We start from the raw sequence: 24,732 nt of genomic DNA, 5'->3' as shown, positions 1-24,732 counted from the left end.
AAGAGTTCCTGTCCAACCTATTTTCCTATGTTGAGATATATAGTTTTCTGTCCCTCTGTTTACCCATTTCAGCAAATGAGGCCCATTTTAATGTTCTAACAAGAACTTTGGATAGCTGGAGGGGGAAAAAAACAAACAAACCAGAAACAAAAACCTTTGAATCTCATACTGCATTTCATGGGAAAGAATTGTGCCCAAGAGGTGTGTAAGAAGTATGACATCTTAGATGAGTGGGTCCCTCCCCCCATTCCCATTTGGAGCAGGGACATTTGCAATGGCACCAGGTATATACACTCCCGAGTTTAGTAAGCTCATGCCATCTGTTGTTCTTTAGCAGTAAAAAGTCCCCTCCCTCCTTGTGTTGGTCCTTCTGGCAACTTGAGGGTTCCAAGGTGGAGTGACAGGTTGTTACACTGAGAAGTATCCCCTTGGAATGTTGTTCTTTTCCTAGGGGTGAATATAATCCTAAGTAGTAGCCAGCAGTGCGCTTGGGAGGGCTCTGGAGGTGGGAATGGGGAGTAGAGGGTGGTATCCCTGATGACAGCAAAAACAGAGATGACCATTTTAAGTTTGTCACTTTTTAAAAAGGATTTTATTTATTCATGAGAGACACAGAGGCAGAGACACAGGCAGAGGGAGAAGCAGGCTCCATGCAGGAAGCCTGACATGGGACTCGATCCCAGGACCCCGGGATCATGCCCTGAGCCAAAGGCAGATGCTCAACCACTGAGCCACCCAGGTGGCCTATGTTTGGTACTTCTTTGAATCTCAGCCCTGAACTTAATGCTTAGTAGGAAAATCTTAGCGTGGCTGCGAAGTGCATCTTTCTCAGCCTGGCCTTTGGCTTCGTGCTCGCCACATGTGCAGAGTTTGGGGCAAACCTAAGGCGCCCTTGGTCTTACCTTTTCCTGGGTTGAATGTTCTCTGTGCTTGAAACTGGGAAGGTCCACTTAGACCCCACTTAGTGCCTGGTGTGGAAATGAGGGTTCCTGAGTCTGTTTTTGCTCTGGGCTCCCAGAGTATCTCCACATCTCTGTATCATCTCTCCACTCTTCTGGAAGAAGGGTGCTCACTCCTAGTGAGTGAGCTGCCTCTCATTGGGAGAGAGTGAGAGAGAGTTCAGGAGCTCGGGTATAGAAAGTACTCTGGAGTCATTGGTGATGTAAGGAGTGTTATTAAATTAGGGAGCGATGTGATATAGAGTCACATACAAGCTAAGGGTGAGTCATGGGTGTGTGTACAGGAAACGCATCCTTGATTTCACGTAAGATCAAGAGTTCAATCTTACACCTTCCTTGCCTCCCCATGGAAACCAAACGTTCTTCAAAACTGCTGGGTGCTCGTTTTTGGTCTTTGAATGTCTCTGGGTTTCAGTTTGGAGGAGTGAGAGAAGTAAAACAAATATTTACAGAGGACCTACTATGCGCCAGGCGCGTGATAGGGTGCTTTGCACCAACTTTGTGAGGTTGGTGTTTTTAATCTCCATTTTGAAGGTAAGAAATTGAGTCTTAGAAACGTTCTATTAATTTTTCCAAGGCTCCAGAGCTGTCAAGTCACAAATGTGGGCTTAGATCTATTTCTAATGACAAAATCCTACCAACTTAGAATCTGTTTGGAGAGAAAATTTGCTGACATTCTCATCAAGGGCCTCGATTCGTGGAACATCCTTTTGTGTGTTACGCTCTTTTAGGCTCCTCATTATTATCAGGGTAATGAAGAAAAAAACATTCAGTAGGTCTCTAAATATCTACCATTGGGATGTGTAATACAGAGAGAGCCCCCAAAAAGTTCCCCAAAAAATAGTTCCCAGAATTTTGGCTGTGCATTTTCAAATCCAAAATGCACAAATGAAAAGTCACTAACTGAATTCACCAAACTCATGTTCGGACCTAGGGCTTTGGCCCCCATTTTCCAGATTGAGAAACCGAGGAATGAAGTAAGAGCTCCACCCTAGGTTGAGAATTCTCCAGGGAGGGGACGTTCAGAGGCACAAGTCTAGGCCTTGAGGCCACTTGATGCAACAGGAATGTTTATAGATAAATAAACACACATGGAATGAATCAGTGTCTACATGGTGGACCTGGAGTTAACCTTTGATTCAATTGAAGATTTTTTTTCTTTTTTTCTTTTTGAAAAGTAAAGTATCTCTTTCTTTATTTCTGGATTTCTGAAGGCTTCTCTTAGGGGTGCTTTGTGGCTTTTCCATGCCCTCACCTGTAGCCTTCTGTGATGGATGGGCTGATGGGAGAAACGTGAAATTCCCAACTGACTTCAGTGTCTCCAAAGAATTTGAGGTGGTGGATGAACAAAACAGAGATTTTGGTTTTTTTCAATGGGATTGGGCCTTGACGACTTGCCTCTGGGTTCTTAGGGTTTGGTTAGGTTGTGCTCCCAGGGGCACTGCAGACAGTGAGCGAGGAGCGGAGATGAGTCCAATCTCCAGTGGCTCTCAGAGACCTTGCTTTCTAAGAAGAGACTATTTTTCAGTGTTTTTCTGGGCAAACCAATGCCAAAGAATTAATTAATCTTTGAATTTCTACAAGCTGGTGTAAGATGGGTTCCTTCTACCCAAACCAGTCACAAATCTATTTGCAAATCTCAAAATTACCCCCCCTGCAGTGTACCTTTTTTAGTAATTATATTTGGTTTTTTTGTTTGCCAGGTGGATTTGCTTATGCCACGAGTTTTTTCCCATAATCTTGAGATCTATCTTCTCTCTTTTTTTCCATTCGGTGGGTGAGACTTCTGAGGCAAAGGGAAGGGATTTGCACTTAGGTTGCTCTGTAGAGTGTGATCTTTGTCCCTAAATCACGGTCTGCCATTCATTGTGCATGTGATAATGATGTGCCTCACTGTGGGCACCGTGGTGTCCTAGGAAGAGCAGGGTTGACGGGAGCTGGTCCTGGGTTCGAATTCAGCCTTTCTACTTGCTCATTTGCCCTTAGGCCAAGTATTTAACTTCCCCAAGCTTTTTTTTTTTTTTTTTCTGGTTCTTACAACGGGGGTCATCATGAAGAGCTTTCAGGGCTGTTGTCAGGATTTGAGATGATTTGAGACAATACTTTTCCACTGCCACGGTGTCCAATAGTCTTTTTTATAGTTATCTCATAGGCCACTGTGCTCATTGCTGACAGCGCTCTTATGACTTCAGTGGTTGTTAAAACTGTGGTTACTGTTAACCTGGTTGCAGAAATTTTCCACTCGACACCCCATAACCCGCGGGCCAGAGCAGTCCCTGTGGCCAGTTAGCAATATCTTCTTCCTCTCACGCATACTTACCGAACTTGAATTAGGACTTTGGTCACGTTTCCAACTTGAAAGCTTTATTTACAGGCATTGCCTCTGCCTTCATCCGTGAGGACGTTCCCTGGAATTGTGGTTATCGGGGCACAGAATGATTTTTAGCTGCCCGAGGGACTCTCCCCCTCGCCCTGGCTGGGATCCTTTCTTTCCCTGGGAGCTGCCTTAGGGAATCTCTGCTACTTGTGAGAGCAGCAGGCCGGGAGGAGAGCCTGCTCCGCCCCGGGAAGGCCCAGGCCGGTGAAGCCATCGGGCAACCCCCCCCCCCCCCCGGACCATGATGAGCCTCAGGACCCAGGAATCCTGCCTGCTGTCCTCTCTGTCCTGTCCGTGCACCCAGGGCGGCTGCTGGAGCTTCCCCGTTGGGGCCCTGGCTCCCTCCCCGACGTGCGGGAGCCGCCCCTCGAGCATGCCCGGTGCCAATTGCGATGGTTGATTTACAGCCGGAATCTGGCACCTCCAGAAGGGGATCCTGTGTCTTTAAACAGCTGTGTGCCAGTGTGTGTAAATGTGCCTGCTAATCCGGTGACTAATTCAGTGTATCATAAAGCAGCAGCGCCGGCTGCCAAGGCAGGGCTGCGCCCCGAGGGGACGGGGCCGCGGCTCAGGATTCGCCCTCAGGCCCGCTGCAGGCCTGTCCCCCAGTGGGCTCCAGGTGTCATCGTTGGTGCCGTGCTCCACGGTCGGCACGGCCCTCCGTCCTGCCCTGGCTTGGCCTCACGGCTGCCCCCCCCCTCGGTTCCTGGGGTCAGTTTATTTACTCATCTGAGGGTGGAGCTGCGCTCATTCTGAGTCAGGGCCCCGGCACCAATCAGGAGCGCCCTGGGGCATTCCAGGGGACAAAACTCATGATCCCTCTTGGAAAAGAATTTTCCAAAAGATGTCTTTTGGTCACAGTGCTGTGACTGCACCTTCCTCCGTTCCTGTCCAGTGGGCCTGGCCGGGTGTGTGTTTGTCTGAAGCCCTGGTCTGTCCTCACCTTCTGTTGTCTCCCCCCAGGGGTGGGGAGAGAAACCTCCAGAAAGAACCTGGTCTGATGGAGATTATTAAAAATTTTTTCCTCTTGAAAGCCTTGTAGATCGAAGTATGAGTGCTTGGGCAGCATCTTCTGGGGACGTCTTTGGGTCGGGGGAACATGGGGTGTTCTGTGGCTTTCCCTCCCGGGCCCCGCCCCAAAGCTGTAGATACCACAAGTCAGCTTCTGGAAATGGACCTTGCCCAGCCTCTCTCTGGGGCTCCAGTGAGCAGAGCCTCTCTGCTATCTCAGGAGGCATCCACGTGGCAGGGTCCCAGCCTCTCTGCCGTCCCTTCCTCTGTATGCCATCCATCTGCCCTCCGAGTTGGCCTGCACACCTTGGCACACCTTGACCCCCTGCTGCCTCCCCCACACACACACCCAGGACATCGCCAGGCTTCTGGAGCCCAGCTGCATCAGTTCATCTCCATTGCAAAACCTTTTGTCTTAGTCATCGTTCTCTTGCTCATCATGAGGTGTGCCTGTGGGGCCCTCGCTTGTGTGCCTGTGTGAGGTTTGTTTATTTCCCCCACAGAAAGAGAGAGAAACTCCACGGGAAGGGTCCCCATCACCCAGGCATTGCTCGGCTCATAGCAGGTGGCTCACTAGCTCCTTAAAAAAAAACCCCAACTATATATATATATATAAAATATATATAAATATAATAAATTATATATATTATAAACATAGGTAAATATATATGTATATTGTTTTTTTAATTGAGATTTAATTTCCATAACATGAATTTCACCATTTTAAAGGGTACGGTTTGGAGGGGTTTAGTACCTTCGCAGATGCATAACTTTGCAGATGCATCATGGATGCATAACTGTAGCACATTTTCATCACCCCCCTCCCCCCCAAAGGAACTCCATACCCCTTAGTAGACAGTAGCTCTTTCTGAATAAAGGAATGCAGCCAGGCTGTCCATCAGAGGACGTGAGGAGGGGGACTCCTGTGTCGGGGTAAGAGCCCCCACTACTCTCCCCTGCTGCTCTCGCGTGCTCCCGGGGCTCTCTCTGCCTGTCCTAGGCTCAAGCGCCTTCCTGCTGCCTGCTGCTGCACCGGGCACGCCCCAGCTTTATTTTGGTGGCTCACTTGCTTAGGCTCCACTGTGTAGCGAGCTCCTGGATGTCTGGGCAGAGATAATGAGTGCTTTCACCATCTGCATGCAGACCGTCCGTCCGAGAGCTGAGGGCTGTGGTGGCTGCAATTTCCTAATGGCTTCCTGATGAGGCAGGGCCATTTATTAGCGGCGGATGAGGGCTTGAGGGCTCTGCATCTCGGCCTCCCTTTCCCTCCTGACATGGGCAGATGGAGTGTGGCTTCTGCTCCTTCCCCCTTTTACATTGATCACCTTTTCTCTGCTCTCTACCCATTGGCCTATCACACCCATTGATCTGGAACTCAGGTCTGCCTGGCGACTTCCCAGCCTCTAGGGTTTGCCCCTGGGAGAGGCATCCGGTGCTGTTTGCTGGGGGCCAGCGTGGGCGACACTCAGAGGGCAGCGAGTGGTGGGGTTGTCAGAAGGTTTGGGGCCATTAGGAGAGGTCTGTTCGGAAAGGAGAGAGAGAGAGAGAGAGAGAGAAAAAAAAAAAGAATCCCATGGAGGCTGAGACATCACACTGAGGGGTATCTTTCCCTAAATCCTTAGCTCCCTGTCTTCTAAATGGATTTCATTTAGAACTAGAGCTGCTTGTGTTGCTTTAGGACATGGCCTTTTGAGTCAGACATCTGGCCTCATTAATTAGAAGCATCAGGTTCAAGGAACAGGCCGATGGCCCCTGATTTGATGTCCTGGCTCTGTTGGTGGGGTTTGTTGCATCTCCTCACCCTTATCCCTGAGTCTCCATCACTCTGTTTGGGATACCAGCAGCAGGACTGGGATGGAGTGTTACAGAACCTTTGAATGGCGTGGTGGTGATCTGTTTTCCTTTCAGTGCTTTTTAGATAAAGGTCAATAGATCACTAAAATTAACTGCAGCCTTACTCTGTCTGGATTGATGTGAACAGCACCCTCAGATTTTAGAGCTGTCAAACACAGCAGTATCATGCAATTGAACTTCAATATTGAAAGTCGCTTGCTTTAGAGTTCCTGGTTTTCATCTGGAATCTCTGCTCAGAGGAAGCTCTTCTATAGTAGAGGCTGACTGGTATTGAAAGCTTATAGTCTGGAGTGGGAACAGGTGGCGTCACGGGTCCGTACAATCCCAAAGTCATGCTTATTAGATCTTTGGGTGGATTGTGCCTCTTTGATTGTTAGGAACCTGGGGAAGAGCAGTGTTAGTCCAGAAGGATGAACCAGGGCTTGATAGTGGGAAGTTATGAGGGAGACTGACTCCTTCCCAATCTACTGTTGTAAGTAAACAGCAGTGGGACACAGTTAAAAACAAACAAAACAAACAAACAAACAAAAAACAACAACACTGGACAGGGAATCAAGAGGTCTAGAATTAGCAGCCCTGAGACCAAAAGCAAGTTGATGTCACCTCTCTGAGTTTCATTTTCCCTATTCTGTAAAAGAAAGGGTTTGATCGAGGTGACGTCTGAAGGGCCTTCTAAGTCTGTGTTCCAGGAAGAGCATAGGACCCCCGACCAGTGACAGATCTGGGCTCCTCCTCCTCTCTACCAACAGCCTGCTTTCCATTCATCTTACAGTTACGTTGAGTTGCCAGGAAAGAGAACATCCCTCCAAGGAGTTGTTAAAGTTTTATAGCAAATTCTATAAATTCCTCTTTCCTGCTTTTGGGCCCCAGATAAGGCTTTATGTGTCACATCGCCGTAGTGAGGTCCGTAGGGAGGAACAGAGAGGCGAGGAAAAGTGTGAACACACAAGTAGAGTGGATGGGTTGATAGTTAGGGCCCAACGCCATAAAGAAAAAAGGCCAAAGTTGAAGAGATAGGGGCCAAAATTATAGATTAGGTAGGTCTAAACAAACCTTGGAGCAGCCTCAGATGATAGGTTTAGCAGCGAACCCAGTGGTTTAGGGAGAGTACCCACAGTCCCTTTGAGGCCATCTCTCTGGGTCCGAGGTACCTCCTTAGCAGCTCGGCCACCTTGAGTGGGCACTCTGCAATTATTACCTAAATCCCTCAGAGCGACAGGATTTCTGATTCCTCATCAGGAACGTACATTTGGGTTTACCAGACTGAGTGCGGCCTTTAGTTCATGAGTTGTTTGTTGAATCCATAAAGCCTGATGCTCTAAACTCCAGATGTTCCGTGTTCTGGCGATGCCATCAGTTTTTGGCCGGGTTTATCTGGTGTGCAGGCGTCTGTGAAGGCTGGTGGGTCCAGAGAAGGGCCGTCTCCAGCACTTGCTAAACATGCTATGGGTGGGAATCCTCGCATCTCCTCCGCTGTCAGCCCCGCTTCAGGGTGGGAGCGTTGTCTCTGCCTTCTTCTGCCATGTGGCTCCCACGTGGCTCTGTTGAAGCGCCCCGGGCTGGTGCAACAGGACCCTTGCAGTAGAAGGGAGAGTGAAACCTGTTGGGAGCATGGGGGTGGGTGGGGTGGTGTGTGGTGGGGTGGGGAGGGAGGGGGGCAGTCCAGGAGGCAGGGCTGGGATGAAGCAGTGGAGCAGGTTAGTGGCCCACATGCCCGTTTGGATCTTCACAGTTGGGTGTATTTTGGGTGGTCAGATGTCTCATCTGGGTTTCAGGCTCTGCCATCTGTCTAGATAGAAAGATGTTTAGGAGCGTTTCCACGCTGTGGCCTTGTACATATTATCTCAGTTAACTGGTAATTCAAGCTTCTCAGAGCACCTAAACCTGAGCATCTGGAGGCAGGCAGTCCTAGAGTCACTGGAGAGGGTGTGGGGCGCCCAGCAAAGGGACACGAGGCAGCTCTTGGAACCATTCGCCGGTGGCACCTGCTGCAGCCATGCCCAGCGCTCGTCTGCTGTGTGCTTAAGCCTTTACATTCCACACCATTGCCTCTACTTCCTGGGAATGTGGTGACATGACCCAGGATAGTCTCCACGACACATTCTAAGCTGTGTCGACGAAAAGGAGGAAAGTGATCTTATTTGGGTCCCTTTCTGCCTCCTTATGGTTGGTTGTCTAGGTGCAAGGAGGGGAGCTGTGATAGGAACGGGTAGGCACTGGGGCGGGGGGCGGGGAGGCTGAAATTACTCCTCAGGGGATCTCTGTGAAGCCCTGAATTTCTTGCCTTTGGGAGATTCCAGCCTCGCACTTAGGATTCTAGGAGGGCTGTTAGGTTGGATGCTGAGGGCTGTCAGGGGAAACAGACCATAGAGGGGTGTGGCAGGGTGACTGCCCTCAGGGCTCCCTCCCGTGTCCCCACCCCTTCTTCCCTGGCTCGGCTCTGTTCATCTTCAGCTTGGTGTCTATCACAGGCTGTGACCCCTGCGGATCCTCTCGACCGGCCTCTTGGAAGGTTAAGGATAGAAGTAACACGGTGACTACATTATACACCTGAAACCAATATAACACCATATGTTAACCCTCCTGGAAGTAAGATAAAATAAAATAAAAACTTAAAAGTGGAACCCTAAAAAAGAAAAGAATATGAGTCACACAGGAAGGATTAAAATGGACGATGGCTCCATAGTCATGTCAGAGCAGAAGGTGGCCTTTCCAGAGAAGAGAGAGACCGTCCGCGAGGCAGAGGTCTTTGTGAGACGTGAGACACACATATCAGCGGATTTCAGCTCCTCGCCCCTTTATGCCAGCTCCGAAAGAAGTGAGGAGGGAACTTTCCCACAGAAAACCTCTTTTCTGTGCCCTGCGATGGGCATAATGAACAGACCTGATAGGACTCTTGTTCCAGGAAGCGTAGAGTTGACCCCCATCCTGGTTAGTCTTCCCTTGGCCTGCCCACCTTCCTTTGACCTCTGTAGGGAAGGCCTTACTTATGTTGGGCTTGGGCTGAGCCACAGTTACGTTGGGGACCCATCCCTTCCCAGCGGAGGCTGCACTCTCGCAGTAGCCGCGCAAACTTCTTTCCTTGGCCGAAGAGACCCTTTAGGCTAAGAAGAAAGTCAGCGAGCAGAAAAGGAGCCTGTGCTAAGCAGGCAACATTCTTGGTGACCTCATCATTCTCCCAGCTTGGGTCCAGTTGGAGCTGTGCGTACAGGGCAGACTTCCAGTTCCTCTCGTCTGGGACTAACAGTGGCAGATATAAATAGACCAAGACTTTGTCTGTAGCCATTGTTCTCTCAGTGACCATTGTTTCTGGATGCAAAGTGGCTGGAGCGCATGCGTGGAACGTGGAACGTGCTCTCTCCCCCTCCCTCCCTCCCTCCCTCTTTCCCTCTTTCCCTCTTTCCCTGCCTCCCTCACACCCTCCTCCGTCTCTGGGTCTCTCTCTCTCTCTCTCTCTCTCTGTCCTTGTGCAGAGATCTCCATCCCAGCTCCATTTCCTTCAGCTGCCTTTGCACTTGTCTGGCTCTTGGTGAGAACCCAGGAGAATGGGCTCCACATCAGGTGCATCAGCTCAATCTTGTAGCCTCATGTTTTCACTCCATCGAAGCTTTGGTCCAGGTCTTTCCATGATGTATTTGTGGTCAAGAGGAGGATATGTGGATCCAACCAGAGTAAAATCAGGAGGATTTGTAACCGGTCAAGCAACTATTGCCCAAAGGGTCTTGGTGAATGGGTCAGTGTCAGAACGATGCAGGGTCTCTAGCGTTACAGGGCCCAGGACTTGCTCATTGCCCTTTTAGCGTTTTTATCGGGGGCTCAGATTAGAGAAGGATACAGAAAGCATGCTTACTAGACTGCACATGGTGCCAAGCTAATGGGATGAGGACAGATTCATGATATAAAAAAAGATCTCTGCACCTGGAAACATGGATCAAGACAAACGGGGTCAAGTTCAATATGGATAAATGCAAAGCCTTGCACTGAGGTTAATAAGATTCAGTCAGCGGGTTCAGAACTGGCTCAGCCTGACTTCCTATGGAAGAGAAGGCCCTGGTAGGGCACTTTGAGTGGCTTTGGTAGCGTCGCTGTTGGGAAACTCAGTGCTGGTGTGTACCCATGGAAGGGCACGGTGTAGGGGGATGGCCTCATTTCTTCCCCAGGAGTATGACATGCACCTGGGAATGCTCATGAGGCTCTTTGGGAACATGGGCATGCGGGAATGCTTCTGGGGAGGGGGGCATGGATAGAACCATGCCATTGAGCTTGGTGGGAGGAACCACCAAGGAATGTAAAAACCTGGATAGACGTGGTGACAAAGGATGTTAAAGCAGTTGGAAAACCCACAGACGAAGAAAGATTTTAATCCTCTATGGGTGGCTTCAGCCTACAGAAGGAGGGCCAAAGGCTAGAAAGCACGAGAAGGCAGATTTGAACTCAAAGTGTGCGCGCATCATGAAATCGTTATTGCAGTTCATAAAGAAAATCAAGTGGCCCCCAAAGGACAGAGCAACTGAATGTCTTAGGAAGTCAGGCGTCGTCCTAAAGGACCGCTGGGGGCCCTTCTGGGAAGCACGGTGATCGGGTCCAGGTGGTTGTCCTCACTCGTTAGCACAGGGTCCTTTGTCCATCTGGGGGCCTGGGCGGGCCACGTCCGTAGAGCGGACAGCTTCACTGCCCGTGGCGGCCTGTTGAGAACATTTGTCCCTGTACTGGGAAAATGGACTTAGGTATTCTTATTTTTCATTGTGGTTTCCCTGGGTTGAAAACAGACAGTTGTACTGTGTGAATGTGTATGAGTACGCGTTTTCCTTCTCTGTCCAGATTTATTTATTAAAAGAAAAACACATCTGCATAAAAAAGCCTCAGAACACAGGAAGAATGTCCACTTTGTTTTTCTTTCTGTAGCACCAAGACATGTGGGGTTTCAGCTTCCTCTAAGGGGTTTTTGAAGACTGGCTTTCATCTCAGACAAGGCCTTTTCCCATTGGAAAAAAAAAAAAACGGTCCTTTTTTGGTTTAAAAATGTATTTATATAATGTATAAATAAATAAGAAAGTCGAGAGAGAATTTCCTTTCAAAATTTATGGAAAAATGCTGCTTTCTGAACATCATTAATTGGAAGTTGCTGGCCCTTCCCAGCCTGCTTCCACTCTGCTCTCTGGCCTTTATTCGGGTTTAAGGTTTCCCAGTAGCTCCTTCCCCTGCCTTCTTTCTCTCCCTCTCTTCCTCCTCGCCATCTGCCTTCCCTGCCAGCCCGTCCCCTCCTACTCCTCTCCCAGCTCCTACTGTCTGCTCCCTCCCCGCCCCCGTGGGTCTCTAACCACCCCCCATACCCCTCTTCCTTCTGCCTCTCTGCTAGCCTTCAGCCACTAGAGCCCTCGCTGCAAGAGGCCTGTCTCAGTGTTTGTTTCCTGCGTGGGAGGGAGAGGCCAGCCTTGAGAAAACAGTTCAAAAGTGCAGAAAAACTTTACCTCTTCCAGCCTAAATAAACGGGCTCTACTCCATTTGTTTGCCCAGATTTTTCCTTTGCCCGTGGAGAAAACTCCTCATCCTCTGCCTCGCCCGGCCTGGCCTTCCCGGTGATCCTCATGAGGCCCCCACCGTGGCTGTCTTGCCTCCAGACCCAGTGTCAGGTGGGCCCTGAGCCCAGGGGGTCACTGGTGGGCCCTGAGCCCAGGGGGTCAGGGTGGGACGGGCGGTGAGGGCCCCCCACCCCCACCCCCCCCACGGCCCTGGGGATGGGACTGCTCTCTGTAGAGGGGCTCAGGGATTGGGGTGCTCTCCTTCTGCAGGAGGAAGGTTCTCAGCCGTACACATGATGGGGGAAACGGAAAGAAGTGTCCTGGTGTTCAGCGTTTCCGCCTCCCCTGCTTGGACCTCTGCTGATAGGTCTGGGTAGAGAATACCCGGCTTTAGGGCCTGAGGATCTGGGTTTGCGAGCCGGTCAGACCCAGACACGCTGGCTTGGGCATCTTAGCAAAGCCACTTGAGTGACCCTTGTGAGCCTCCAGGTGTCCTCACCTGTGCGATGCAGGTACTACCACTGCTTGCGTGGCTGTCTTCAGGATCCTGTTAGAGCATGGGAGAAAACGTTCTGTAAAATGTGAAATTCTGGGCTGATAACAGTCCTGAGAGGGCACCTGGGTGGCTCAGTGGTTGAGCACCTGCCTTTGGCTCAGGGCGTGATCCTGGGGTCCTGGGATCGAGTCCTGTCTCCAGCTCCTGTTTCTCCCTCTGCCTGTGTCTCTGGGTCTCTCTGTGTCTCTCATGAATAAGTAAATAAAATCTTAAAAAACAAAACAAAACAAAACAAAAAAACAATAGTCCTGAGAAATCCAAGGCAGGGGGCAAGTGAAGTGAAAATCAATTGCTTAGGCCAGCTCACCAGCATCTCCAGGGTCTCCGGGGGTGAAGCATCAAAGGCCAGTATGTAACCTAGAAGTAGTGGTGCCTGGGATTATAGCAAGAGGTAGCATCTCGAGTGGGCTGATTCTGTGCCACAACGCCACCGAAAGCCTGGTGGTCCCATCACAGTGCACGGTGGGACAAGGGTGTGTCCTCACTCTGAGGCAAAGACAGGAGAAGAGCCAATAGGAGCTCCTGAGGCCATCTGAAAAGCCTTGGGGTCGAAAGAGGCCAATTCAGGCTTCCTCCTGAGCAATGTGGAAACGCGGCTGTGTGTTTTTCTCTGTATTTTTTGTGACCAAGCAGTCACACGGTTCGCGGACACTCAGGACTTGTAAAATGTGTGATGTGGCGGGAGTCAAGTGTAATCATCCACATGGGAAATGATAGGAAGCATGTGACATACCCTGTAAATGGCTGGAAAGGATCGTGTCAGAGCTTTACATGATTCTTTACAATTCCCCGTTGAGCTGTCCCTTTCAATGCAGGAACCCAAATCTCCCAAATCTCCATTGTTCAAAGATTCTTTTAAATCGTGAGAGTGTCATCATTCATTTTCAGGACCGATGAATGACTCGGGAGGAAAAAGCAGCTTGGGTTTTGGCAAGTTTTGAACATATAGAGAAGGGTTTCGAGCCCCAAATTACAATTCTGTCTTGTGCCATGTGGACTGTAAGGTGGCACTCTTAGGAGGCTTTGAAAACCAAAAGGCATCTCAGGTTGGATCCTGGAGGTGTTGTCGTGGCAGGACACACCTGGGGTGACAGTGCTGACTGGAGCCTACAGAGTAGGTCAGAAAAATAGTCTGTTCTGTTACAACAAAGAGCGAGATTCGGGGGATGTCGATTTCCATTGACATCTCAGAATCGGATTTTTGCATTCATTTTTCTCCTTTTCTCAGTTGCTTACTTGTACCTGGGAAACTTGCCAGATTCCTACCCCTTGCTGTCTCTGGAAGCATTAGGAAATAAAAATCGCGTAGTCTTTTCACTCTTGATATTTTATAAGGTACTTTTTAGTTCTCCCCAAGTCCCCAGTAATTTACCGAGCCCCTCCTCTCTGCTGGGCGCTGGTATTTTCACACTTATTTAATTTAATTTAAACCTCACTGCAAGGTGGGGAGAGAATCCTGGATAACGAAAGAAGGCTCCATCTCCTTGGTCTTGGAAACCTGTCTCATGCACCTTCACTTGCTAGGCTGCCAGAAAAGAAAAGAAAAAAAAAAAAAAACCAACACATAATTGAGGAGTCATTCTAGCGGGGCACACTCATTCAGATGTTTCCCCTTTCAGGCCATTTGCCCAATGTGTAGGTAGGAGATTTGAACTCCTCTAAGTAAAGAGCAAGAAAATTTAGCTGCAGGACCCAGGGGGCAGTTCTGCTTTCTGGCTCAGATTCTGGAACGGAAGAGCCTCTCTGGGTTTCCCTGAACACCTGGAATTAATTTGGGTTTTGCTCTGACTTCGAAACATTTGCTGAGGTGGAGGATGGTGGAAGGGGTAGGAAAGAAATAAATCCAGTGATTAAAAATAGCTTTGCATGTCAGGTGCCTGAACGGATTTGGGAACATGCCTGCAATCCCTTTTGTCTGGCAGGTCTGAACTCCGGCGCTGCCGAATTACAACCGCTTTCATTTGTTTTTCCTGCTCCCCTACCATGTAATGGTCAAGGGCTCATTGGAACCATGTGTGAGCCTGGTGAGTCACCAAATCCTCAGGACTTCAGTGGTAATAATGTGTTAAAACTCCTTTTGGGGGATGGGGCAGGGGTGGATGGAGGGGAGAAGGGAGAGGACTGAAGTCACTTCCTACAGATGTTCAGATGTTCAGAAGCCCTCTCTGCAGGCATCTTTCCCAGGCCCGGCTGCAGGACCCCGGGGCCGCTTTCCCGGTGCAGTTGGGAGCATGCTTTGCCTCGCCCTGGACCATCTCTTTTGTCCCGTGATGACTTCTGTCCGAGAAGGGCCACCTACCCCCGAGGTGGCACGTTGTACCCAAGCAGTGTGCATTCCCCGGTGGCGGTGGCCTTGGCAGCAGAGCCCAGAGGCTGTAGCTGGACACTCACTGGCCTGCATTTTGGGTCAGGTCGTTGGAGGGTGAATTGGGGGTTTTTCTGCACAGCCCGTTTCTGCCCTCTTTGGAATGGCTTTTTATTGGCTGGTGACTCGTAGGAGGTTGGGTGTTAAGAGAAGGGCGGAAGCCTGGTTGTATGTTTTCCTAACCGATAGGAGTCTGTTTCAGAGCTCATGGTGTCCCCTTACTTGGGGGCAGTGATGGACTATTAGGAAGGGATGGGTGGCTCCACAAGGGGACACAAGCCCTATCTTGCTCTCGGCTTGCCGGAGCACAGTCCTGCCTGTCCCCCATTGCTCCGTCACATCATTAGGTCTGTGAAAACAGAGCTGAGGGGCTGAGGAGGGACATTTATTTCCCTTCTTTGCACTAAGCTCAGCCCAGAAGCTTTGTGGATTATTCTAGCTCCCTCAGCTGGAAGGCCTTCCTGCCAAGTTTCTAGGGCCTATTACAGAATTTAGAATCAGGAGTGTGAGAGAAAGAGGATCCTTACAGGTCTCTTCATCGCTCCTTCCAGTCCACCTGTCCATGAACGAGATAGAGAGAGAGAGAGAGAGAGCAGCGGCGATGGGTTTTGAGATGCCCTGTCACATTCCTCTGAGCCGTTAGTGTCTTGACTGGGGAAGTCCTCTTCGAGACCAGTAACAACTTACCAGGGACAGTCACCTCTGGGGTCAGCGTTAGCAGCCCCTGGCCATGGGCATTTTTCTGTTTCTCTTGATCTAAAGGAGTGAATGTGCCTTCTCTCCCACACTGGGACTTTCTAGGCAGCTTGGCACTGCCCTTTGGATGCTTGCCAGAGTCAGCAGCCTTCTCCTGCAGACTCCTAGCTGCAGTTATAAGTTCGCGCAGACATTAGGAAGAATGGTCCCCGCAGTCTTTGCTTGTAGGACAGGGGAGTCCGAGGGACTGGCTTTCCATCCTAATTTGAGCCATCCCTCTCTGATCCCGCTTCCTCACTTTCCAGATCATGGTAATGCTGCTTTCAAACAAGCCCTTGTGGTTCACATGGGCCGATCAATAAGCTAGACCTAGGTTTAAGCACTGTGGAAAGTAATCTGAAGCCTTATTTTCCTTCTCCACGAGTTTATCTGTCTCTCGTAAGCTTTCCTATTACGATCCTCCTTTATCTAGAGAATGTCTTCATGACAATAAAATGTTTGTGGGTGAAATGACATGTGGTCTGGGATTAGCTTTACAGTTTTTCAGTGTGGGGGAAGGAGATGAAATAGAAACTGGTAGTGTTGATAGATTTTGAATAGGATTTCATTGTACTGTTCCCTCTACTTTGGTGTATGGTTTGAAAACTGCGATAAGGAAAATTAAAAATGCTACTTAACATTAACCTAGAACCTATTAATAGCCTTCTTTTTAGCAAAGCACTGATTAAATGACTTATCCAGTGTGATTGTATTAATGGCAAAACTGAGATAAGAACCCATGGATTTTGACCAACAAGCCAAGTCAAACCCCGCGCACACCCCACTATGTCTTTTTTCCCTTGTCTTCAGAATTCTCTTTATGTAACTAATTAACCTTATATTATGTGCACGGTTGCTCATCAAGGTGACTCAGGGGTGAACACAGACAGGGAAGGAAGCCAGGTTGTCATTTAACCTGTGTTACTTTGTATGGAAGGAAGGAAGTGTCACTACCCACACTCCCAAGAAAGGACACGATTACAGTTGATTCTGTGAATGGCTTTTAATTATGTCTTTGTGAGGCTAGCCATGTGAAATTCTGGATTTGTTCACTGTAGGAAAGGTTTTGTTTAAGTTTTTAATTATTTCCTCAAATGTATCTGATTTTCCAGCTGAGAAATAAAAGTCCCATTTTCTCTCTCTGAGCTGTAAAAAATTTAGTTTTCTTGGATCTCTGATCTATTCCTATTTTCTGCGATGGAATGGAGTCGAAAGAGCTTGAGTTTAAGAGTTGCAGGACTGGGGTCCAGCCCCAGCTGGGCCTTCCTGGTTCTGTAATTTTATGGCAAGCTCTTGATCTCTCCGAGCTTTGTTTCCTCATCTGTAAAATGGGGATCCTGTAATACCTCCCCAGGATCCTTGGATGTTTCACATGTGATATCATGAAATAGTATCCAGGAAGGGTCTTCGTGGGCCATAAATGGGTTTTCAGATATAAGGCATATTATTCATTCTTGGTGTTTCTTTCATGTTGTTGCTCTTGATTGGGACAGCACCCACCACACACAGATAATACCATCATGGTAACCTGGTGGGGTTTGGCCAGTTGGATGATCTCACAAGACTGGAATAACATACCTGGCCTTTCTAGTTCTTACTTTTGTTTCTCATCACTGAGCCCTTGGATCCCAGACACCCCGCTTTATTTTTGAGAATGGTGAGGGGAGAAACGTCTCAGGTCAGTAAGGCCATGTCCTGACTTCTCCTGGAACAAACATCACTTCAGGTGTAGATTCTCCGTAACATGGTTGATATGAGCCATTCAGTTTCAAACAGCTTAACAGAAAGGCATGAAAAGTCACATGAAAACATCCTGGACAGGTTCTTGGACATCGAACAGCCCTTAACCTTGAGTTACATATAAGTGAATTGAAACTGTTGTTCCACATTTGACTTAAAACATCCATGGGGTGTGTATAAACTTTTCTTCAGGGTCAGGCCACAATGCAAAATGAGCAGATGTTTCCATGCATTCAGAATGCCCCGGCTTCTTTATGCCCCTACTGATTCAGGGAGTGCTCTCTGCTCATTTCCGCCTCGGTACTGTGCAGGCTTGGTAAGACAAGCGTTTGGGACTGTTACTCATTCACCAGCTTCTGTACAACTCTTTTCTCTGAAACTCAGGGTGATTCTTATAAATATTAACTCACAGTTAGGGTCCTGAGGAATAAGCCCTGGGTAGGAAATCCAATATGCTCGCAGTGTCTTCAGTTTGTCATGTATTGTATTTAGTCTCCAGTGTATTGGCATCATCTGTCTTTGGGTCAGGTCCTCAGCATTTTGAGACAAATGTGTTATTTGAGTCCAAGATACTGCAATTACAAATATTAACACAAAGGCAACTTTAGTTCTTGTCCATGGAATGCAGTTAGTGAATTTCTAGGGGGGGGGGCATTGATTAATTTCTAGATGCCATCCATAAAATTAGAAATCTTTGGTACCTGAGGCAAAAATATTAGAACAGGTAATGAGATAAAAATGTAGCAGGAATGACAGAGATGCCTGCTTGGGCTACCCCAGGTCATAGTCTCTTCACCTGTGTAATGATTTCCTTATTGTTGTTGATCAGTGTAATTAACAGAACTGCTGCGATCACAAACTAGCACCAGAGGGGGAATTTTTGCATTCATAGTTTCTATGAAGATAGTTTAATCTCTTAGATTGATGTCTGCTTTCAAATGTGATTATTCATCATCATTTAAATGCAATGCCCAGGCTCCTGATAGAGACAATCCTGGCTAATTGTTCACTCACTTGGAGAGGGGGTTTGCTTTTTTTTTTTTTTTTTTTTTAAAAAAAAAAAACAGTATTCCACACTGTTTAACAAGGGAGGAAAGTTCTGACTTTCCTGTCTGAATCCTTTTGGTCCAAGGGCAATGACACGCCTTCTCCTGACCTCATCAAGTCTAAATGCAGGTGTCCCGAGTGTGCAGGGTTGGCCTTTGCCAACCAGCTGGGCTGTGAGCACTTTTCCAAGAGATCCAGGAGCTAGGGGCAGAGCTGATGGGCGCTGTGCAGCTGCAGCTGACAGCATGCGGACCAGGCTTTTGGAGATGGCATTGAGGTAGACAGGCAAAAGTCATTCCAGCTGCTTCTCTTGGAGAGAGCAAGCGAGAGCCGGGAAAGGCTAGTTCCCTAACAGGAAGCAGGAACCTGCACGGAGAGTTGTCAGCCCAGCGGTCCTGTCCAGACCATACTGCCTGAGTGTGCAGGATTATAGGAAGCAGACTCCAGGAAACCTCTTTCTCGGGCTTTCTCTTGTCATCCTTAGCCTTCACATCACCTTGGCATCTTCTGTGTAGAAGATGCGTGGGGCCTCCCAGCCAATACTGGCCTTCAGTTCCAGCTTGTAGCCCAACCACTGCTTGTGCATTTGGCCTGGCCTGTATTTTCCACGTGTGTTGTCCTGGCCAATTTCCGCCATCAGTAAAGTTCTTTTCATCGAATCATAAATCAATAGTGGGAACAAACACACAAAACAAAACCCACACAGTTCAAGTTCATGAATTTGTGTTGGACGGGAGCGAAGGGAAGGAAAGTTGATTCAAATTTGGAAAACATTGAATTAACTAAACATTTGTTGATTGACTCCTGGGTTCTGCTCTGTGCTAGGAGGTGGGGATGCTGTAGTTGTCCCTTTGAAAAGGACTGCCCTTAGGCCATTAAATAAAAGGTCCCTTTCTCTGAGGTCAACCTGACTTCTACTCTAAGTGGGGACATTTCTGGACCTGACACTTAGCTGTTCTCGGGCGTGTAGAGTGGGGACAAAGGGGCAGCACTGATGTCTTTCTTGGTGACTCATTTGATGATTACTCCATTGTTTGAAGAGCTGGATGTTATGTAATCAACATTTTATCCCCTCCCCCTCTTAACAATCTGGGATTTTCCATCATTTTGTCAACCTTCCTGGAGGCATGTTGATTTTTCCACTAGATTACTAGAATTTTTTGGGCACGTCCCAGGGCAGCCCAAACTCTCCACTCCCTAGAACTTCAGATTCACCCTTGGTGGCAGGGCCTGTGGAACAGCTGCCGTGAACCCTTCGGTGCTTTCAGAGCAGAGCTGAACTCCAAGCTGTTTCCTGATGGCATCACTCAAAGCAAACTGGAGGGAAAGTGCTGGCTCTTCTTTCTTGCAATGTACTTTCCATTCATTTTGACATTCAGAGGCAATATATCGGCTCCTTTTACAGAGATCACTAATGGTCATCTTTTCCCTTCTGTATTTCCATCTTATTCAGCCAGTAACTCATACGTATGTCCAGGGAATTTTTTTTTTTTTTTTTTTTTAAAAAGGCCAGAGCTAAGGGATTACTGGTTGAGGAACTTCTACAGTAGCCTTGCCTGGAACTCAGCCATTGTTATAAGTCAGTTTCATATGATACACTCAAGATCCATGGTGAGGAAGAGGGCTTCTGGAAATTACTACGGTAAAGTGTCTCACTGCCTAAAGATCATAGGTTGGCTAGTAGGAATTCTCAGGTCATTTCTTTGTCTTCCTATTTGCTTTTTATGGGAATTTGTGCCTGAGGTGAATCCAGAGGATTTTTAACCTGAGCCATATTTATGTATCTTTGCTCTGAACGTGGTCTGTGAATACAAGAGGGATTGGATGTGGAGATAAAAATACAGATGGATATAGCCAGGGATGACATGTTGGTGGATGTGCAGATTTTGATTCCTCACTCTTCCTCACCACCTAATAGGAATCAGGCTTTGTAGATATTACCTCGTATATGCACTTCAACTTTGTCCACTTATATGACCTGTATCACCATCTCCCTAGTCAAAGCCACCGTCATCTTTCGTCACAAGTAATGCAAGAACCTTTTGCCAAATCTTCCCACATCTATTCATGGTTACCTCCTCACCCACTCTATACAGAATAGCTAAGGTGATCTACTCTTTTCCCCCCCATTTTTTTATTGTAGTAAAATATACATAACATAAAATTCACCACCTTAACCATTTTTAAGTGTACAGGTCAGTGGAGTTATATACATTGATAGTGTTGTGCAATCATCACCAATATCCACCTCCAGAACTCTTTCCATCTTGTAAAATTGAAACTTGGTTCCCATTAAACAACAGCTCCCCATTCCCTTTCTCCCTCCAGGCTCTGGCAGCTACTATTCTACCTTCTGTCTCTATGAATTTGATTATTCTGAGTACCTCATATAATTTGTCTTTTTGTGATTGGCTTATCTCAGCATAATGTGAAAGTTCATCCGTGTCATAGTTCAGGTCAGAATGTCCTTCTTTTTTAAGGCTGAATAACATGGCATTGTGTGTATATACTACACTTTGCTTATCCATTTATCTACTGGTACACATTTGGGCTGCCTCTACATTTTAGCTACTGTGAATAATGCTGCTGTGAACATAAGCATATGGATCTCTCTTTAAGACCCCACTTCAACTCTTTCAGATATATAGAGAACTCCTAAAACTCAACAAGAAAAACCCAACAACTCTATTAAAAATGAGCACAATCCCTTGAGTAGACATTTCTGCAAAGAAGATACAAAAATGGCTTTCCAATAAGCACATGGAAAGATGTTAAACGTCATTAGTCATTAGGGAAATGCAAATCAAAACTGCAGCATGGTACCACTTCATGTCCACTAGGATGCCTGAACAGATTCCATGCTTGTCTTTCCCCCTCCTCTTAATCAACTGTCCTCCTGGTTTTTCTGCTCCAACTGCATAAATCTTTTTGATACTAAGATGGACCAAGTTTCCCCTCCTACTCCCCTCTTCATAACCTTCATATGTGCTCTTCCCCTTGTCTAGGACCATGAGGATGGTCATTAGGATCACCTGGATTGTGCGTTAAAGCATAGATTTCTGGAGTCCCCCACCCCACCCAGAGGTTCTGATTCAAGAGGTCAGGAGAGGGTCTGAGAATTTGCATTTCTAGCAATTTCCAGGTGATGATTGATGCAGCTGCTCTGGGGACCACACTTGGAGAACTACTGGAGTATTTTTTTTTTCTTGTTTAAACTAGTATGTGTGTTTTGGATCTCAGGTCAGGCATCTGTTCTCCTGAGGAAGGCCTTTTCTGATTCCCCCAGACTTGCAGGAATAACTGTTCCATGTTAACATCTCCTCTTCTGCTTCTCCTACGAAGCCCTTATTGAGATTTTGAATGTTTAATTGTGCAGCTAGTTTTGTAGTGATTGATCCCCTGCCAGAATGTCCTCACGTCCAGCTCCATGAGGGCAGTGATCATTGCTGTCTTGCTCACTGCTTGCTTCTCTAATTCCTTGCACACAGCAAGTGCTCAATATTGATTTGTTGAGTGAATGAATGTTGTTATTTCCTTTTCGTGGAAGTAGGTAGCAACATTAATACTCTCACTGAATGTGAAGGATGAGTAAGGACTATGGGTGAATTAGTAAAGCTACGCAAAAAGAATGAGCTTTTTTTTTTTTTTTTTTTTTTTTTTTTTTTTTTTTGTCGAGGATGCAGAACATTCTAGGCAAGAGTCAGGTTTTTTTTTTTTTTTTTTTTTTTTAAGGGGCCTACCATGCTGTGGAAAGCCCCCCAAATTTTACCTGCCCTAGTGAGGACGTGTAGTACAGTTATTTCTCAGCTTGCCTTCTTCAGGCCATTCATGCCCTATCATATTTTATGGGTGGTTAACTGCCTATTAGTTTTTAAAATTAAGATACAATTAGCATATATCAGTTTCATGTGTACAACATAATGATTTGCTGTTTGTATCTATTGCTTAATGATGGCCGCAGTGAGATGAGCTAAGCTTCATCGCCTGTGTTGTTTTTATTATTCATACGGCATTTCTTTTCCTTACAGATATGGAATGTGCTGATGTACCACTATTAACTCCAAGCAGCAAAGAAATGATGTCTCAGGCATTGAAAGCTACTTTCAGTGGTTTCTCTAAAGAACAGCAACGACTGGGAATTCCAAAAGGTGTGTTTTGTTGATGGGAAAAGAGAGGGATGGGATCAGACTTTTGGGTGAGGTTGGTTTTCTCAGCTGTAGTGTGAGGTAGACATTATGACTAAGCACACGTCGGACAGCACCTGCCGCTGCCTGCAGACGTCTGCTCCAGCCATCGTAGGCACATGCCAGTGCTTCCCCATCTCCCAGGTTTTGCCACTGTCATCTTGGTCTTAGGACAGTGGTTCCTAAACTTGTTTGCACATGAGATTCACGATATTCAAAAAATTCCACAGCCCGGACCATGTCCCAGACCCAAGAAGTTGCAATCCTTGGTAATTCCAAAGCACAGTCAATCTTGGAAAACACAGTCTTAGAGTCATTTTGGGCCATCATTGGATGAACCCAGTGAGCTAGATTCCTTGGAATTTAACTGATTGCTCTTTTCTTTTCCATGTGCTTTGGCGAAATGTGTTTATGCTTGGGTGTTCTCATCTGAAAGGGTTTATTCAGGAATGTAAGGGGACTGGAGTTGTCGGAAAGGACAAATGACTGGAGAACACTTAAGCCTCCAGCAAGCAACAGTTCCCGAACAATTGAGCAGAGAGAACACTTTTCTGTTGAGTAAGAGTAATGCCCTCCACAGCTCCTAGCCCAGTCAGACCCACATCTTAGTCAGTCTGTGGATATACCTCCAAACCTTTTCTCACGTATATACTACGTCACTACAGACCTTGGCTGACAGCAGTGCCCAACATCCTATTAGGATCACAAAGCGGAAGAAAGTGAATTCTGACCCCTGGGTTTTCCCAGCATCTCATGAAGTCATCTGCTGGATGGAAGTGGGGGGGACCTGGACAGCAGGCGCGATGTGAGCACCACAGCCTGCCTGCCATCCTCCGAGCTCTCTAAGGACCACACTGGCGTAGTCATGTTCAACCTCAGGCCCCGCAGGAAGAGGATATGTTATCTGGTCCCTGATGTGCCCCATTCTTGCAGGGTGTCTGGTATAATGGATACAGGCACCTGATAATGTTATCATGACTAAGTACCACTTGAATGACTTATTATTACTAGTTGCTATGGTTATTACTAGCCACAGTCCGCTAAGATAAAAATGATTAATGCTAACATCTCAGGTCAGTTATGACAGTTAAGGGCAGGGGTAGGTAAGTGCAATCTCCAGAACACATTTGACTTTGTTATTATTGTTGTGAAAGGAGTCATTTTGTTCCTTGGTCCTGGACTTAAAAAAAAAAAAAAAAAAAAAGAGCCTCATGAAAATAAGGCAGTGAGAGAGGAGATTCATGAACTTATGTCTGAATAGAGGGTGGAGACTTACTCATGTATTACGTTTTGGCTGATGGTAGTGATCCTCCTAGCTGGCAGGATAGAGAAGGTGGAGATGCTGAGTGTGGGGAGGAGTGTTATGGAAGGTGCCCCGCGATGTGCCTCTAGGGCTGGTGCTTCCTAAATCTGTAAATCAGAAAAAGATCCTCAGCGAGTGCAGATCCTTGAATGTCCTCCCTGATGCTGGGGCAAGAGATAAAAGCTGACCTGCTGGATTGTCTTTTGATCCCTTTCCTCAGACCCCCGGCAGTGGACAGAAACCCATGTTCGGGACTGGGTGATGTGGGCTGTGAATGAGTTCAGCCTGAAAGGTGTGGACTTCCAGAAGTTCTGTATGAATGGAGCAGCCCTCTGCGCACTAGGGAAAGACTGCTTTCTCGAGCTGGCCCCAGACTTCGTTGGGGACATCTTGTGGGAACATCTCGAGATCCTGCAGAAAGGTAATGGTGTGGGGACAGAGCGAGGTGGAAGCTGCGTGGGGTTGCTGCGGCAGTAGGTAGGGGAACATGCCCCTGGTGGGATGTCGATGCCATTACCTGTGGGTGTCTTCTCACAGCGTATAGGGTCTGCCGAGACACGTCAGGCTGGCATGTGCCAGGTGCTCAATAAATGTCAGTTTCTTTTTCTTTTTACGTATTGGAGGTTCAGATTTTAATATTTCGCAAGATTGCGCTCCCAAAGCTTCTTGATATGCAAAATTCTGATCCCAGTCCTTACTTTAGACTCCTATGCTCTTCGAGCAGTGTCAGACGGGGTTTTTTTTGGTGGTTGTTTTTGTTTTCCTGGCCACCTTAAAACACATTCCCTTGATCCATGGCAGTGTGACACCTGTCCACATCCACCAGAAAGCTTAGCTTCTCAGAGCTAATTACTGAGACTGGCTTCTCTGCCCCCTACCTGGGGTGGAATTGCAGTCGTGTGGGCTACCTTTTTCATCTGGAGCAGCAGCTGGGGTTATATCAGGATACCGTGTTGCAACCTTGTAATGACATGGCCTCCCCTACCAGCCTCTTCCAACCTTTTTGGACCAAGTGACTCATGTACCACAGTCCTGGCTGAGTATAGAAACAGCAGCAGGCGGCAAACTTGGGTGTTTTT

The 24,732-nt window shown here is 47.5% G+C and overlaps 1 protein-coding gene across 8 annotated transcripts in view; it reads left to right on the top strand.

Annotated features, from left to right (window-relative positions):
• Positions 1-24,732, top strand: part of ETS1 (ETS proto-oncogene 1, transcription factor) — a 130,981-nt gene that overhangs the window by 75,285 nt on the left and 30,964 nt on the right. For 4 of the 8 annotated variants that reach the window (XM_072822671.1, XM_072822667.1, XM_072822669.1 and 1 more), the window contains 3 exons: positions 14,202-14,303; positions 22,195-22,314; positions 23,874-24,074. In XM_072822671.1, the coding sequence (XP_072678772.1) occupies positions 14,202-14,303; positions 22,195-22,314; positions 23,874-24,074 (423 nt within the window). The remainder of the gene's footprint in view (positions 1-14,201; positions 14,304-22,194; positions 22,315-23,873; positions 24,075-24,732) is intronic. The other 4 variants (XM_072822668.1, XM_072822670.1, XM_072822674.1 and 1 more) reach the window with 1 other exon arrangement.

The sequence above is a fragment of the Canis lupus genome, chromosome 3, assembly GCF_048164855.1.
Source record: "Canis lupus baileyi chromosome 3, mCanLup2.hap1, whole genome shotgun sequence".
Classification (NCBI taxonomy): Eukaryota; Metazoa; Chordata; class Mammalia; order Carnivora; family Canidae; genus Canis; species Canis lupus.
The sequence above is the reverse complement of the archived record's forward strand: the minus strand, read 5'-3'. Positions and strand labels throughout refer to the sequence as shown.